Source organism: Cydia fagiglandana, chromosome 2 (genome assembly GCF_963556715.1).
Source record: "Cydia fagiglandana chromosome 2, ilCydFagi1.1, whole genome shotgun sequence".
NCBI classification, from domain to species: domain Eukaryota; kingdom Metazoa; phylum Arthropoda; class Insecta; order Lepidoptera; family Tortricidae; genus Cydia; species Cydia fagiglandana.
Genome location: NC_085933.1, coordinates 3,565,284 through 3,580,306, shown reverse-complemented (window position 1 = coordinate 3,580,306; position 15,023 = coordinate 3,565,284). Strand labels below are relative to the sequence as shown.

General features: G+C 38.0%; 1 protein-coding gene across 1 annotated transcript; it reads left to right on the top strand.

Moving 5' to 3' along the window:
* Positions 1-5,659: 5,659 nt before the first annotated feature.
* On the top strand, positions 5,660-13,951 carry LOC134672319 (uncharacterized). The gene is made up of 6 exons (XM_063530218.1): positions 5,660-6,192; positions 7,379-7,771; positions 10,639-10,733; positions 11,372-11,549; positions 12,208-12,837; positions 13,735-13,951. The coding sequence occupies exons 1-6, from the start codon at positions 6,126-6,128 to the stop codon at positions 13,935-13,937; spliced, it is 1,566 nt and encodes a 521-aa protein (XP_063386288.1). The 5' UTR covers positions 5,660-6,125; the 3' UTR covers positions 13,938-13,951.
* The last annotated feature ends 1,072 nt before the right edge of the window (positions 13,952-15,023 follow it).

The following is a 15,023-nucleotide window of genomic DNA, read 5'->3' as shown; positions in this document are numbered from 1 at the left end:
CCTTATACCGCCTAGTGGGGCATTAGTATTGCTAATTCGATTGCTTAATCTACTATAAAATATGTCTAGTTTTGTACTAAAATAAGAGATTAGATTAGAGAATAAAGTTACCCATTTATGCGCGTGGCATGCATTTTACGAGGAGGTATATTCACGATAGAAGAAGCGGAAATATGTTGACATAGGTTGTTGATATGATAACGTTCAAAAAATGGCCTTGTGGTCTAAAGGTCGCCATACTAATTACGGATAATGGTTAACGTAATTACTTATTACACAAATGAACATTTCCGGGGAAAACGATGAGAATATTTTTTCTTAGTCTTTATATGTACCTACCTACCTAAAAATAAAGAAAGCCTTCGTTTCGATCGAAACCTGGGCTGGGTTTTCAACGAGTTTGGTATTTTTTTGCAAATATTTATAATATAATTTATGTAGTTACAGATGTATTGCATAATTATTGTTCATCGTTTTTTCATGGAAACGTACGAACGTGTCTTGTTATTTCAGTCAGTCTCACAGTACAAAAAGTAATTAGGTTGACTGAAGTAGCTTAACAAATACGAATGTTTCCGAGAAAATACGATGGATAACAATTATACACTACCTACATCTGTAGGCACATATACCTGTGTTTTGATCGGTAAACGTAAACGCAACTGAAATAAGCCATGTCGCTCCCATAGGTACTAAATTAGTACAAAAGCGTTTATAAAAAATCTATTTTGCGTTCAATAGAATAAAAATGTAGATATTTATTGCCTACAGTGTTATTCTGCAAATTGCCTTACCATATTTATATCGACATTTTAAGATAACGGACAGATAACGTCGATTTATTGTCTACGTAAGTTTTATCGAATGAGCTCATTGATTTGCACCGACACGTGGAGGCAATACACTTTACGAGTACTTAATAATATTGCTCGTTCAAGTGTCTATGGATTTTCATTATCACAATCATTTTATTCGTAAAGCCAGTTTACATGTTAACATATCCATAAAATGGGTAAACAACATAGAGGTACAATAATATAGAGATGAGACGGGGAGGGGCCAAACGACCGAACGAGATGCACTTATGGAAATTTCAGTGGGAGTAGCAGAGAAAGCGGTATTATTGCTTGTCCTTGTCATAGTCTCACTTTTTGTTTGTTCCCCACCAAAAATTTAGTCTGGTTTATGGTGGGCAATAAATAACCCGACCGCCGAATTACGTAGATTGTTTTTGGTATGTTGTCAGGAATGTTAAAACGTGTTTCTAATATTGTCGCTTTGCGTATGTTTTGTCCCTTACGCAGGCACGCGTATTGCTCATCTATGTAATACTAGGTGTATGGTAAACAAAAACAAAACTGAGTTGAACGTTATTAAGAGTCTCATGAGTCACTAAGCCGCCGCTAAACCGCTCCCATTTTAAAACGAACGAGTTTTACTGTTAGTAGAAGTTTTGTATGTAAAACGTAAACGTAAATACTTGGACGTACTTTTCCATTATAATTAGAAACATGTTTAATTCTGCTTAAGTAATAACTATAATTTACATCTACTTAGGTATCTGGCTTGACAACCTAATTCCTATGTCTAAGACATCTTAAAATTCCGTAATTTTCCTGCAATAATATGTTAAACATTGCAGCAAAAATATCTGACACGATCTTATTCGTAGAGGCATAAGAGCGTGTCACATGTTTTTGCGGCCTTCGCAGCGTAAATGAACAGTTCGCCGGACGGTATCGGCCTGTCAGTTGTTCGGAGCTGTCAAAATTTTGTTCTAACTGACAGGCCGATACCGTTCGGCGGACTGTTAATCAGTGGGCCTCTTAACATATGTATTGCCGGTGGCTGTACCTAACTTTGTGTCATTCTAACATGTTTCCAGGGACATTTATAATGACCAGCCACGGCACAACCCTATTCCAGCACAACGGGTACACCTACTGGAAGACCAACTACGTAAACCAACGGAACCGGGTCCGGTGGTACTGTTCGTCACGGACGCGGTACGGATGCCCCGCCGTGCTAATCTGCTGTCATACTCGGGTCGTCGGCAAGAACGGAACGCACAACCACGGCGTGCCGACGATGCAGGTCGATAGCTCTGGGAGGTATTATAAAGTGAGGACAGCTGTGTAGATGCAAGACGACGACTTTTACTCTGCCATAACTACAAAACTATGTTTGTGATTTAAACATTTGATACCTTATTTTATAGAGGCTGAATTTCTTAATTATGTATGGTTCCCTATTTGGAGTTTCCATAAGAGGAACTAGAAATATTCGAAAAAATTAAAATGTGTTTTTTTCTACTTTTCGATTCTAAATTACAAAATAACCGTAAATTCTAAGTACCTATATCATATTGTAAGGCTGATTTGTAGGAAATTTTAAATAGTACTGGTATGTATTAATCATGTGCCCCTCTCCTCGATCGACATCCACTTCTCCACATTCTACTAAGATGCTACTATTGGGACAGTTTTGCACCTAAGTGTACTTACTAAAAAAAATAGTTAGACGTTGACAGCAGCATCTATACTTCAGTACCTGGCTGTTTTGGGTTGAATGGAATAGGAAAGTAATTAGTTACTAAACTATGTTGACTTACCATTTGTAATATAAGTACTAATAATCCATAATAACAATATGGGGTGGTCCTACATATGTAAAATAATTAATAGAACAAATAAGAGCGAAATAAATCAAAATGCAAGTTTATACTTATATTGAATATTAAAATGATACAATAAATAGTATATTATCCTTTTGTTTTATTTTTTACTCGTCATTTTATTAAATCTCTAATTTTTTCAACGATATTAAATCAACATTTTCATAACTTTTGTAACCACTAGCGCCATCTGTTGAGCTATGCAAACAATTGCAATATCAAGTCGGTTTGGTGCCTTCATTTCAGCCACAATGACATGGACACAAAAGGCTCAAAAGTATACTTTTCTTTATTTTATTTTTTAATTAAGGCCTAATCTCTAACAAAACTATTATTTTTAGCCTAAGCAAATTAGAAAAATCTGCGGAAATAATTCGTGTAGTTTTGAAAATTGGTACAGGTATACCTTGTGGTGTCCAGATAAACATACTAAAAGTCCTCGAGGGTAGGGGGTGTGCTGGGGGTGTAGAGGGGGGTTGAAGGTACTTTTTGTCATATTTTTGCTCATATCTCGAATATCTGTACGAATAGCATTATAATTACTTAAGACAAAAGTTTTAACATAAAATTTACTACAAATTTGGTTATGTTTATTTTTACTCTGCGATCAATACTTTAGGGGCTACAGGCTGTTAAAGTTAAATAAGTAATAAAAAATAGACGGTTTAAGAAAACGTCGTTTTTTTGTAATTGTTCATCACAAATAAAAAAATTAGCTTAGAGTAAGCAAGCTAAGCAACCTGCTGATAAAATATAAAAAAATAGGCCATATTCATGTCGGGCCATGCTCAGTGTAGGGTTCCGTAGTCACCCGTCTGTCAAAATAGACTATTTGCCATAACTCAAAAACAGCTGTACCGATTAGGTTCGCTATATTTTTACTTGAAAGTATTTACTAAGTTATGTTTTCACGATTTTTTTCATATTTTTTGGACCCATGGTTCAAAAGTTAGGGGAACTAAGAGGTAAATCACAACTTTTTTTCTTTCAGATCGATTATTTCCGAAAATATTAAGTTGATCAAAAAATGGTTCTTGAAGACCCTTATTCGTTTTAAAAGATCTATCCAACGACACCCCACACTATAGGGTGGAAGCGAAAAAAAATTTCATCCCCACTTTAATGTAGGGCAACCACCATAAAAAAATTTTTTTTTAGTTTTCATGTTTAAATTTGACACGAATATATAAATCAGTTACGCTGACAAAGTTGTAAAATATAAATTAGAAAAAATATTTTTTTAATGGCTGCCGTACATTAAAAAAGGGATGAATTTTTTTTTCGCTTCCACCCTATAGTGTGGGGTGTCGTTGGATAGGTCTTTTAAAACGAATACGGGTCTTCGAGAACCATTTTTTGATCTACTTAATATTTTCGGGAATAATCGATCTGAAAGAAAAAAAGTTGTGTTTTCCACTTTAGTTCCCCTAACATTTGAACCATGGGTCCAAAAAATATGAAAAAAATCGTGAAAGTAAAGCTTAGTAAAGACTTTCAGAGAAAAATATAGCGAACCTAATCGATTAAGCAGTTTTTGAGTTTTTGCAAATAGTCTATTTTGACGGACGGGTAACTACGGAACCCTACACTGAGCATGACCCGACATGGTCTTGGCCGGTTTTTTTATATTTTATCAGCAGGTCATTTAGCTTGCTTATTCTCAATTAAAATTTTTATTTATGATGAACAATTATGAAAATACGACGTTTTTTTAAACCGTCTATTTTTTATCTCTTATTTAACTTTAACAGCCTGTAGCTCCTAAAGTATTGATCGCAGAGTAAAAATAAACATAACCAAATTTGTAGTAAATTTTATGTTAAAACTTTTGTCCGAAGTAATTATAATGCAATTCGTAGACATTTTCGAGATATGAGCAAAAATATGAAAAAAGGTACCTTCAACCCCCCCTTTACACCCCCAGCACACCCCCTACCCTCGAGGACTTTTAGTATGTTTATCTAGACACCACAAGGTATGCCTGTACCAATTTTCAAAACTACACGAATTATTTCCGCAGCTTGCCCAAATTCGGCTTAATTTGACGTGGCTATTTTGTGATGTGGCCGTATTGCAGGCGCCATACGACCGGTACATAAATGTACTGTTGCAGTCCCTTGTGGACTGTGGCTTCAGTTTCACTCACGAATTAATAGGAAAATAGACATGTACATATACTTAATAGCAGTCAATTAAACTATGTAGTTTTTTTTTTGTCGAGAAGCTCGTAACTGGGAAATGTCTTTTTAAAAACAAAGAGACCATGATTCTGAGTAATAATCATTAATGAAAATCAGTGTACTTGCATTGTATAAAATCTTCAGACCTTTCAGAACCAGAATTCGGGATTTCTCGAAAAGGAAATCAGCTTATCAAAATGGGCGACTACATATTTTACAGGCAACGTGTTCAAGGGGGCAAGGTCAGATGGTGGTGTCAGAAGGCCATGCATGGATGCAAGGCAGCTATGTACACCATAGATAATACTATAGTGAGACGCGTTGGAGTCCATAATCATGTAGCTAACGTTAAAACGACCAAAAATAAGTATTCATTTTAATTTTTATGTGTTTATGTGCAAGCACAGTTTTTGTAGAGCTATGATAATTAATGCCTTCGTTGTTGTTACTTGCTACTATGAGGATAATAACTAAGCATTTTCTCCTTTTATTATTCTAAATAGGATCTCATAATCATAGCATATGCCGGTCATTTCATTATTCGACCTCTTTCGGCTATAGCGAGACTGCACTTATAGTTATATTAGACTGTAGACGGTAAGGTATTTTTATTATTAAAAAGTATAAAAACATTGTGTTTTATTGTTAAGTAAACCTATACTTTATTTGAAAACCGTATCCTAAAAATTGCCTAATAACGCCATCTATAGTGCAACATGAGACGCTATCAACTCGAACTCGTCAAACCTGTGAAACGGAACGCAATGCATTTGCTAACCTCCTAACGTCAACCTGACAGGTTCTGTTGCGTCACATACGCATTTATTTTAATGTTTTCTTTTTTCCCTCCTATTTTGTTTATTATCATGACAATTTATTCCTTTAACGTAACGTCGGTGAATGATAATGCAATACTACTCCGCGTGTAAAATAACAAAAAATATATCTAACCTTGAGGCTATTTTGTTAACTCAAATCAACTGTTTACAATTCGAACATTCGAAAACATTACATATCTCCTAATTTCTGCCTTGATTTTAAATATACCAGTGCTAGTTTCCATTCAGATTAGTTGTTCTTTCTGCGAATTTCATTCGAATAACTGTTTGATCGTTCCAGGCGAAGATTTAGTGCAGTGCGTCCCCACAAGGAAAGGCCACCAGATTCTCTACAAAGGTTACACTTACGTGTTCAAGAGTAGGCTGCAGTGCGGTGCAGAGCAGTGGTGCTGCTCGTACCGGCAGAAAACAGGTTGTATTTCCGTCATAAACATGCAAGTGTGCGGTGTTGAAGTTGTCAGAGATTTCCACAACCATAAGAAGCCTATGTTCTCTGATGGTATGTAGAATACATTTAAAATGGATAGTGGAATCGTTTGATGTTATGTTATATATACTTTAGAGAGGCTAGATTACAAGTTCAATGCTTTATATGTGTGCATTATTTATTGTTATAGGCTTGGGTCTCTCAACTGCTGTACTTTTATGTAACTTATAATATACAAAGTGAACAGAACATGATATATTGCATTTCATGCAGTTCTTAATCTTGCATACATACTTGTACACGCTATTATTTGGAATAATATGAAATGCATTACATGTTAGTATACATCAAATATTTATTTTCTGTGATAATAGTTCCACAAATATGATTTGTAAGTTACATAAAATTATGGTAGTTGTGATCCTCCATAGCACAGCCCTAGTAGATCAATTTTATTTACATTCTTGCTTAAATCATAAGTGGTAGAGTTTGTGCGGAAAGAGAAGAGTTGTGGAATATATTGGATCCGATACATTTCACAACTCTTCTCTTTCTGCAGACTCAAGAGTTTTTATTGAAGCCACAGGCTAAGTTTTATATGTGTTTTCTCAAGTATTATCTGTTGCTCATTCATGCCAGTAGACACTTTTAAACTAAAGTGCTTTTTACATGTACATGGTTGTTGAGCACTTTTAGTAGGGAAGCTGACTGCCTTCCTACAAAACGTGCGTGGCGACCATGTACATGTAATTGGCACTTTATTTTGTTACTTTAAAAAACTATAAAGAAAGCAATTGGAATAGTGTTAGATCAAAATATATGATGGCAGCTCTAAGTCACAGTAGAAATAACATGATTTAACTAAATTTAACTAGGTACTCCTAAGATTCCACAAAATGTGGTTGACTCTAGAATAGTTTCCTTGCCCAATCCAAATGAGACAAGTTAGACTTTCAAATAATTGGAAATATTTTTAGCCCATCCAGAATAGTAAATGTCCCAAACTGCATTTTAAAAGCAGTATTTTATGTTATGGTTTTTATACATTGCTAGCTTTATTCATTTCAAGTCTTTCTTTGATCTGAAAGTTATTATTTCTCTGTAAAAATGTAACTTATTTGACTTTATATATTAAAAAAAGTTTATAAATGAAAATGCCTTTTATTTATTCATCCTTTTATTTAATTATTATAATGTTGTACAGTTATCAGTTATATAGTACTCTGACATGAAAATAAATATATAATAATGATTCCAGCTATGCAGAACCCAGAAGAATTGCCAGAATGGGTGTCAATATATTTTATGAAGAAGGATGACAACGCCCAACGATGCAACATATGCGAGAAAGTGGTCCAAGCTTCAGAGAAGTCCTTAGATCTCTTAGACCATTTAAAAACAAGTCATGCAGAGGTCATAGATTTACATAAGAACCCGGATTCAACGGTGGGGTTTCGCATAGAGTTCCTGCAGTTGAATGTTCTCAATGAAGATGGTGCAGAGAAGACACAGCCGGTGATCCTGGGCGAGGTGTGTGAAGGGCCTACGGAGGAGGTTGTCAGCGAAAAGACCATCGCCCGGACAGACTGTGACCTGTCTAATGTTCAGTATGTGTTGATACCGAGGAAAAGGAAATACAAACGTGACCATGGTAAGTGTTATAATTTTATTAAATGACTAACTTCTGCCCGCGACTTCGTTTGCGTGGAATGATGATGATGGATGATGATGATGATGGCCCCTAACTCTCCACACCCATCTAAATTAGTTGAGCGGTTTAAAGGCTCCGTCACACAGGCGCATTCTCCGGGCGGGGCGTGAGCGTTTTATATGTAAAAGCGGTGCCCACTCACGCGTCGCCCGCAAAACGCACCTGTGTGACGGAGCTTTAAGCTTTTATTTAACTTGCAATGTATGCAGGTACAGTCAGCGTCATATACAGTGGAACCTGGATAATTGCAATCTCAAGGGACCGGCCATTTTTTGTCAATTAACCAGGTTTTTCATTTAAGCAGGTCGCGTCAATTAACGAGGTTCAAAAAAATCGTTGTGTCAATTATAGAAGTTTTCATTAATACAGGTTGCGTTCTGACAAATTTCTTTTATAGAGGTGCAAATAACCATTGAAAGTAGATTTACACGCTTACGTTCTGGGTTTTTAGTCTATAAAAAAGCTATATACAGGGTGGAAAGGCACGACGATCCTTCCCGGAAGTATTAGGTCGTTTAAGTGATACAGAGCAGATTGGTAATGGTAAGAATCGTTAATTGAGTAAAAAATAAAAATACCAAATTTTCTACTTTTTAACTGTGGTGATAACCCTATAGCATGTGCACATGACGGCTAGGTTAAGGATCTCCGTCGGAAAAGCTCGGGACTTTACGCTTTTTTCCGATCGTTGACAGAATCGCAATGATGTATGAATGACGCATAAATGACAAATAAATCAAATGAATGCAAAAATATTACAAACAATTTTATTACTTCCTTAGATAATTACTTTTTGCCAATATTTAACACTATCTTCTTTTCACATACGGTTTTCAAATGTACCTCCGCGTCTTATAATGTACCTACTTACGCCGCAGCCCGCACCCAAGCCCGCGCACATTGCCCACATGTCATTTCATTGAAGAAGAAAGAGAAGAGTTTTGTAGTAGATATTTGATAATGTTCCTCATTGTTCCTCCGCAGATTGTCAAAAGCAGCAATTAGCCTTTAATGTCTCATTTCGTCCGCAGTTTCACATTCCGTTTGGTACACCATATCTTTTACACAGTCCCACAAATTTAAATAACCACGAGCATCTAACAACGGTATTTTTATTTGAAGAATATGACATTAGATAAGTAAAGTTCAATGACAATTTAATTTCAAACATCAGACGTCTTGTCTATTTCCTACCACGCAAGAAGGTTTGTTAGTTAGGTATTTAAGAAGTACCTATTTATTCTTGATGTATTCTTAGTAGATATTTCATTTTTGCAAATTCATTTGGTCTATCAAACACAACCTACTTGTATTTTTTTATTATTTTAGATAGTTTCGAATTATTCGAAAATAATTTTGTGAAACGTGTTAAGAAACTAAAACCTTTTTATCAGGCAAGGAAACCAGAGATATTTATAAGACGATTGCGTACTTTTAAGTGGTTGTCAATGTCACAATTTAAACTGTCGTTGTAAACAATGTTGTGGTTAGTATTATTAATATTAAGGAATAACATAACTACTTCATTCAAGTATTGAACAAGTGGAACCACTAAGAAAGCGAAAATCCTGCAACGATTCTTACCGTGTTGTAAGCAGATCTAAGAATAGTTGGATGGCAACAAATTAGTACAATTTCCTGTCGTATACAGATTGTTTACTAGTGAGTTCATTGACCTTGTCACCTGTTAGGGTTAGAACAAAGTAGTTTTTTGCATGGATGTTTAAAAGGCCATAATTTAGAAACGGTTGCCCATATTAACATAGTTTCTATGAAGAAAATGTAGAGCTTAGGCTAAACAATCCGCCTTTTGCGGAAAGGATCGTCGTGCCTTTCCACCCTGTATAGCTTCTGTCAATACTTGCACTTTTACACTACATTAATTACTACTTTATTATCTTTATTTTTTTATTTTCATTTGGGTTTAAAGATTCCATTGAATTGTAAAAGAAAGTTTTATTAGAATGTAAAAAGCATACTTTGTTTTTGGTTTTAACAAAACTATTTCACCTACTATAGGCTGTGATAGATACCCAATAAATAAATTGAATTCTGGATGGAGATATAAATAAAATGATCGTTGCTATTAAAATATTGTTTCTGCTGTCTACAACTACATTATTTCAATTACAGAGGTAATAAGTAAGACTCGTTTCAATAATAGAGGTAAAAAAAGAGCAATTATTACGGATTTTTTAACACAGTGTCAATTATAGAGGTCTTAGTTGCGATGTGGTCAATTACAGAGGCAAAATTACGAAAAACACTAAAATCTAAATTGCAATTATAGAGGTTCCAAAATTTCAATTATAGAGGCCTTTTGGTCTCAAGGGACCGGGATCGGACTTTTGGTTGCAATTATTGAGGTTTTCCATTTATGCAGGTGCCAATTAACCAGGTTTCACTGTAGTAGGTACCATCCAAGGTATTCAAATAGTTCGATACACCATATTATTTTGTATGTACAAAAATTTGTACGGGTCAAATCTTGCAACTAAAATTTTACCCATTTCCCGGTTTCCAATGAAGCTCAAACTTTGTATACATACGAGTATGTAAGTCGGGTGACAATGCAATATTATGAATTATGATACCATCAAACTGATCTGCTGATGGAGACAGGAGTTGGCCATAGGAACTCTGTGACAAACCAAGGCAACCTAATTACGTTTGGGGTTTTTAGAATTGTTTCAATCAGTATTAGTTGCCTGTGGAAAGAAAAGTACCTACTGTCAGCGATAAATGCTTGTACCAAAAATTAATTTATTCCCAAAACCTTATTGATGATTGATTGTTGGGTGTTCCAGAGACTCGGAAACGCAGCTGGGTGTGGAAATACTTCGACAAGCTGAGCACCATCATCTTCCGGTGCAACATCTGTAACGTGGTGCTGTCTATCAAGGTTAGCTTTGTGTTTGTACACACCAACCCGCCGTGAAGAAGCCCCTCCCATGCAATCGGATGCTTAAATTATATGTAACTTGACATGAACATACAGGGTGTCCCAGAACTATCACGTTACAGTGACACCGGAGGTGGATCAACTCAAGAGGAACCTAACCAGCCTAACATAACCCCAGTAAAAGATGCACGGTTTTTGAGTTCTAATGAATAGTACTAAGTACAGAAGACTCACTCTCTAACGAAACGCGTCTGTTACGATCAGCACAGATATGGCCGCTAGGTGGCGACAGCGCCACGCGCGGTTTATGGCAAACCCCAAAATTGGGGCCGAACGGATGTACTTTTAGCTACCTGTAGCAAAGCGACGAAATCGCGGAATGAGACACGCCTGTTATTGCCTATTTCTAAAAAGTACTAAGTGCCACGATGAGACGCTTGGTTTCCCCAACAAAGCATCTCTATCGCACACGCGTAATAATACTGCTGTCTCGCTCGCACAGTGGCATTGACCGCCGGCGTCATCAGCGGGACAGCAATATGGTTATGCGCGAGCGACACAGAGGAACAGGCCGGTCATTGTACCAAATTATTCGGGGTTAGCGTTCTTATTTTATGAAATAAAGTATTATTTCACAGGGCTGCAACACCAACAACATGAACCGCCACGTCCGCACTCGCCACCCGAACATCTACCAAGTCGAAGTGGGGGGCAAGGGGGAGACGGACCCTATCCTGGACCTTCAGGAAGTGGAGACACCCTACGCTGTGAAAACGGAGGAAATCACGGACAAGGACTATGATGATCAGAGTGTTGGTGAGTTGGTCACCCTACTTATTCTCTACCTACTGTATGGATGTCATGGTCGTATTACAGATAAATGGGTAATTCCACCGTAACCGTATGATGATGATGATGAACCGTACGGTGCCCACAGGGTAAAAACGGGACCTTTTTACTAAGACTCCATTGTCTGTCTGCCTGTCACCAGGCTGTATCTCATGAACCGTGATAGCTAGGCAGTTGAAATTTTCACAGATGATGTATTTCTGTTGCCGCTACAACAAATACTAAAAACGGAATATAATAAATATTTAAGTAGGGCTCCCATACAACGAACGTAATTATTTTGCCGTTTTTTGCGCAATGGTACGGAATCCATCGTGCGCGAGTTCGATTCGCACTTTGCCGGTTTTTTTAATATTGCGGGGCCATATAGCGTCGCGAGCTCACAGAGCACTGATGTATTTATTGTCAGCTAGTTTCTAACTTCATCATCATGTAACCCATTTATCGCTCACTGCTGAGCATAGGCCTCTAGTACGCCACTTTGTCCGGTTTTTCCCAGTAGTTACCAGTGGTAAAAGATGGGAAAAGAAATCCCAGTAGTTACCACTGGTAACAACTTCGTGGTAACTAGTGGGAATAACCCCCGGGCGCTTCCACTAGTTTTTAACTTACCTTTTTCTCACAGTAGAGAGCCCGGACAAGAAGGCCCACCGAAGCTGGGTATGGTCCTATTTCAAGAAGCTGAGCGGGACCCAGGCGCAGTGCAAGCTGTGCAACCGGAACATCTCTCACGGCGGCAACGCCACTGGCAACATGAACAGACACATCAAGATGATACACAAGGAGGTGTACACCAAGGTTGCAGGTGAGTTAGCTGTATACTTCAAGAAGCTGAGCGGGACCCAGGCCCAGTGCAAGCTGTGCAACCGGAACATCTCTCACGGCGGCAACGCCACAGGCAACATGAACAGACACATCAAGATGATACACAAGGAGGTGTACACCAAGGTTGCAGGTGAGTTAGCTGTATACTTCAAGAAGCTGAGCGGGACCCAGGCCCAGTGCAAGCTGTGCAACCGGAACATCTCTCACGGCGGCAACGCCACAGGCAACATGAACAGACACATCAAGATGATACACAAGGAGGTGTACACCAAGGTTGCAGGTGAGTTAGCTGTATACTTCAAGAAGCTGAGCGGGACCCAGGCCCAGTGCAAGCTGTGCAACCGGAACATCTCTCACGGCGGCAACGCCACAGGCAACATGAACAGACACATCAAGATGATACACAAGGAGGTGTACACCAAGGTTGCAGGTGAGTTAGCTGTGTATTACTGTTACTCTTAGGCATAGACTAGGAATCCTCTAGACCGAGTTTAGTTTATTTCATGCAACCGATGATGCCATAAATGCGGGGGTACGCGGGACGAGGTGAGCGAAGTCCCGTGCCGTGATTGGTCCGTTCAAAGACAAGGACGTCACACAAAGACACTTTCGACTCGAACATGGAGTAAAATTACCGTATGCGTGGCAGAGGGGGTAGCGCGACTATGCTCAGTCTGGAGGATGTTTTGTCTGTGCTCTTAGGTCAAATCACAGACCACCTCAACCGCTAGACGGAGCAGATAAGGCAATTGAGGTCACCAAACATAGCGCTCCTGTTCTGATTTAGTATGGTAGGATCTTCATGTGCGTAGGACGATGGTGATGATGATGATTGATAAAATCTATCATATTTATTTCCTCGGCCCTAGAACTATCTCCAAACTAAATTTCATTTAAATTGGTTCAGCGGTTTAAGCATGAAGAAGTAATAAGTAGAGATTTACTTTCCTACATATAATATTACTCTGATTAGTGCCGATCCCACATAACGTGGGATAAGGGCAGGGGATAGAAGAAGATATACTCGTAATATTAGTCTGACAAATCTTGTCGTGAAGATAACATGCCCACGGCCATTATCAACATTCTTTGAATCTCTTACCTTTTGTCCTGTAGAGATGTTCCGAACAGTGAATTTGGCCGAATACCGAATATTCGGCCCCCATCTCGGCAGAATACCGAATATTCGGCAAAGTGGCCGAATAGGCCGAATACCGAATAGTTGCCGAATATTCGTGGCATCTCTAGTATCCTGAACCGTATTTTTATCATCTGTAAAGATGCCTAAGGCCTGATGATGATGATGATGATGATTTTCTGTCCACAGACGAGAACAGCTGGGTGTGGAAAGTGTTCGAAAGCGACGAAGACGAGTTCTATTCCTGCAAGATCTGCCAGTTCAAATGCACCAAATACGCCAACATGGACAAGTCTGTCCACTGCATCCTCAAGCACCTGAAGGCGGACCATGGTGTGGTGTCTGGTGACCAGATTATCACTAGTGTGGATTGTGACACCGAGCCGCATTGATTGTGGACTTTATTTGCAGTTACATAAGGTTTGATTTAATGTGAAAAGTCTAGACGCAAGCCGTCTATAAGCTTTAGTGAAAACATGATTTAAAATTCTATTTGTATGGGGTTAAAGTTCAATTTTGTTTGCAAACGTAAATACGTCAACATTTGCAAGGGTGTTTGTGACACTGAGCCACTTTGATTGTGGACTCTAATAGAACTGACGTAAAGTTGATTTTGTAACGAAATGGACGCCTTGAGGGCAATTATGATTTTAGATTGTTTTGCGACACAGAGCCGCGTTGATTGTGAACTTTATTTGCAGTTACGTAAGGTTTGATTTCACGCGAAACTAGAGGCAAGGCGTCTAGGCGCTTTAGCGAACACGATTTATATTGGGTTATTGTTTGCGAATGTAATACATATTGCCAATTAAATGCATTGACAAATCTGTCCTCTGCATTCTCAAGCATTTGTAGGCAGACCATGGAGTAGTGTATGGCGACCAAATTATTATTAGTGTGGATTGTGACACTCGGCCACATTGATATTAAACTCTATTAGAAGTGGCGTAAGGTTGATTTTGTAATCTGGACGCCTTGACGGCAAATATGATTTTGGATACCTATATTATAGCCTGTGTTCGAACTTCGTCTAGGCAAAAGTTAATATGTATTTACTTGAATTGATCTCTTGAGACCAGATCATCAAACACATCACTGTGACACTGAGCTATACTGACCTCTAATGACAGTGCCGAAGGGTTTAATTTTCAATGGTTTTGAAATGTTAATCATTCGTAGGAAAATAATTAATTTCATGTATATTGGTATGCATTGAAAAATACTTTCTATTGCAAACTTAACTGAAGAATTCAATGTAATAGGCATGCACACGTAGGTAGTAGCTTTGGTCTGTAAAGTTAGCAGAACATTAACTTGACGTCGGTTTTGGATCTGCATAATAAAAAAACGGTACAGTCACCTGCAATAATAAGTTACACAACAAAGGCCGCAAAAATATCTGACACGCTATATGTGACACGCTCTTATAGAGCTATAAGAGCGTGTCACATATTTTTGCGGCCTTAGAATAGTAATAC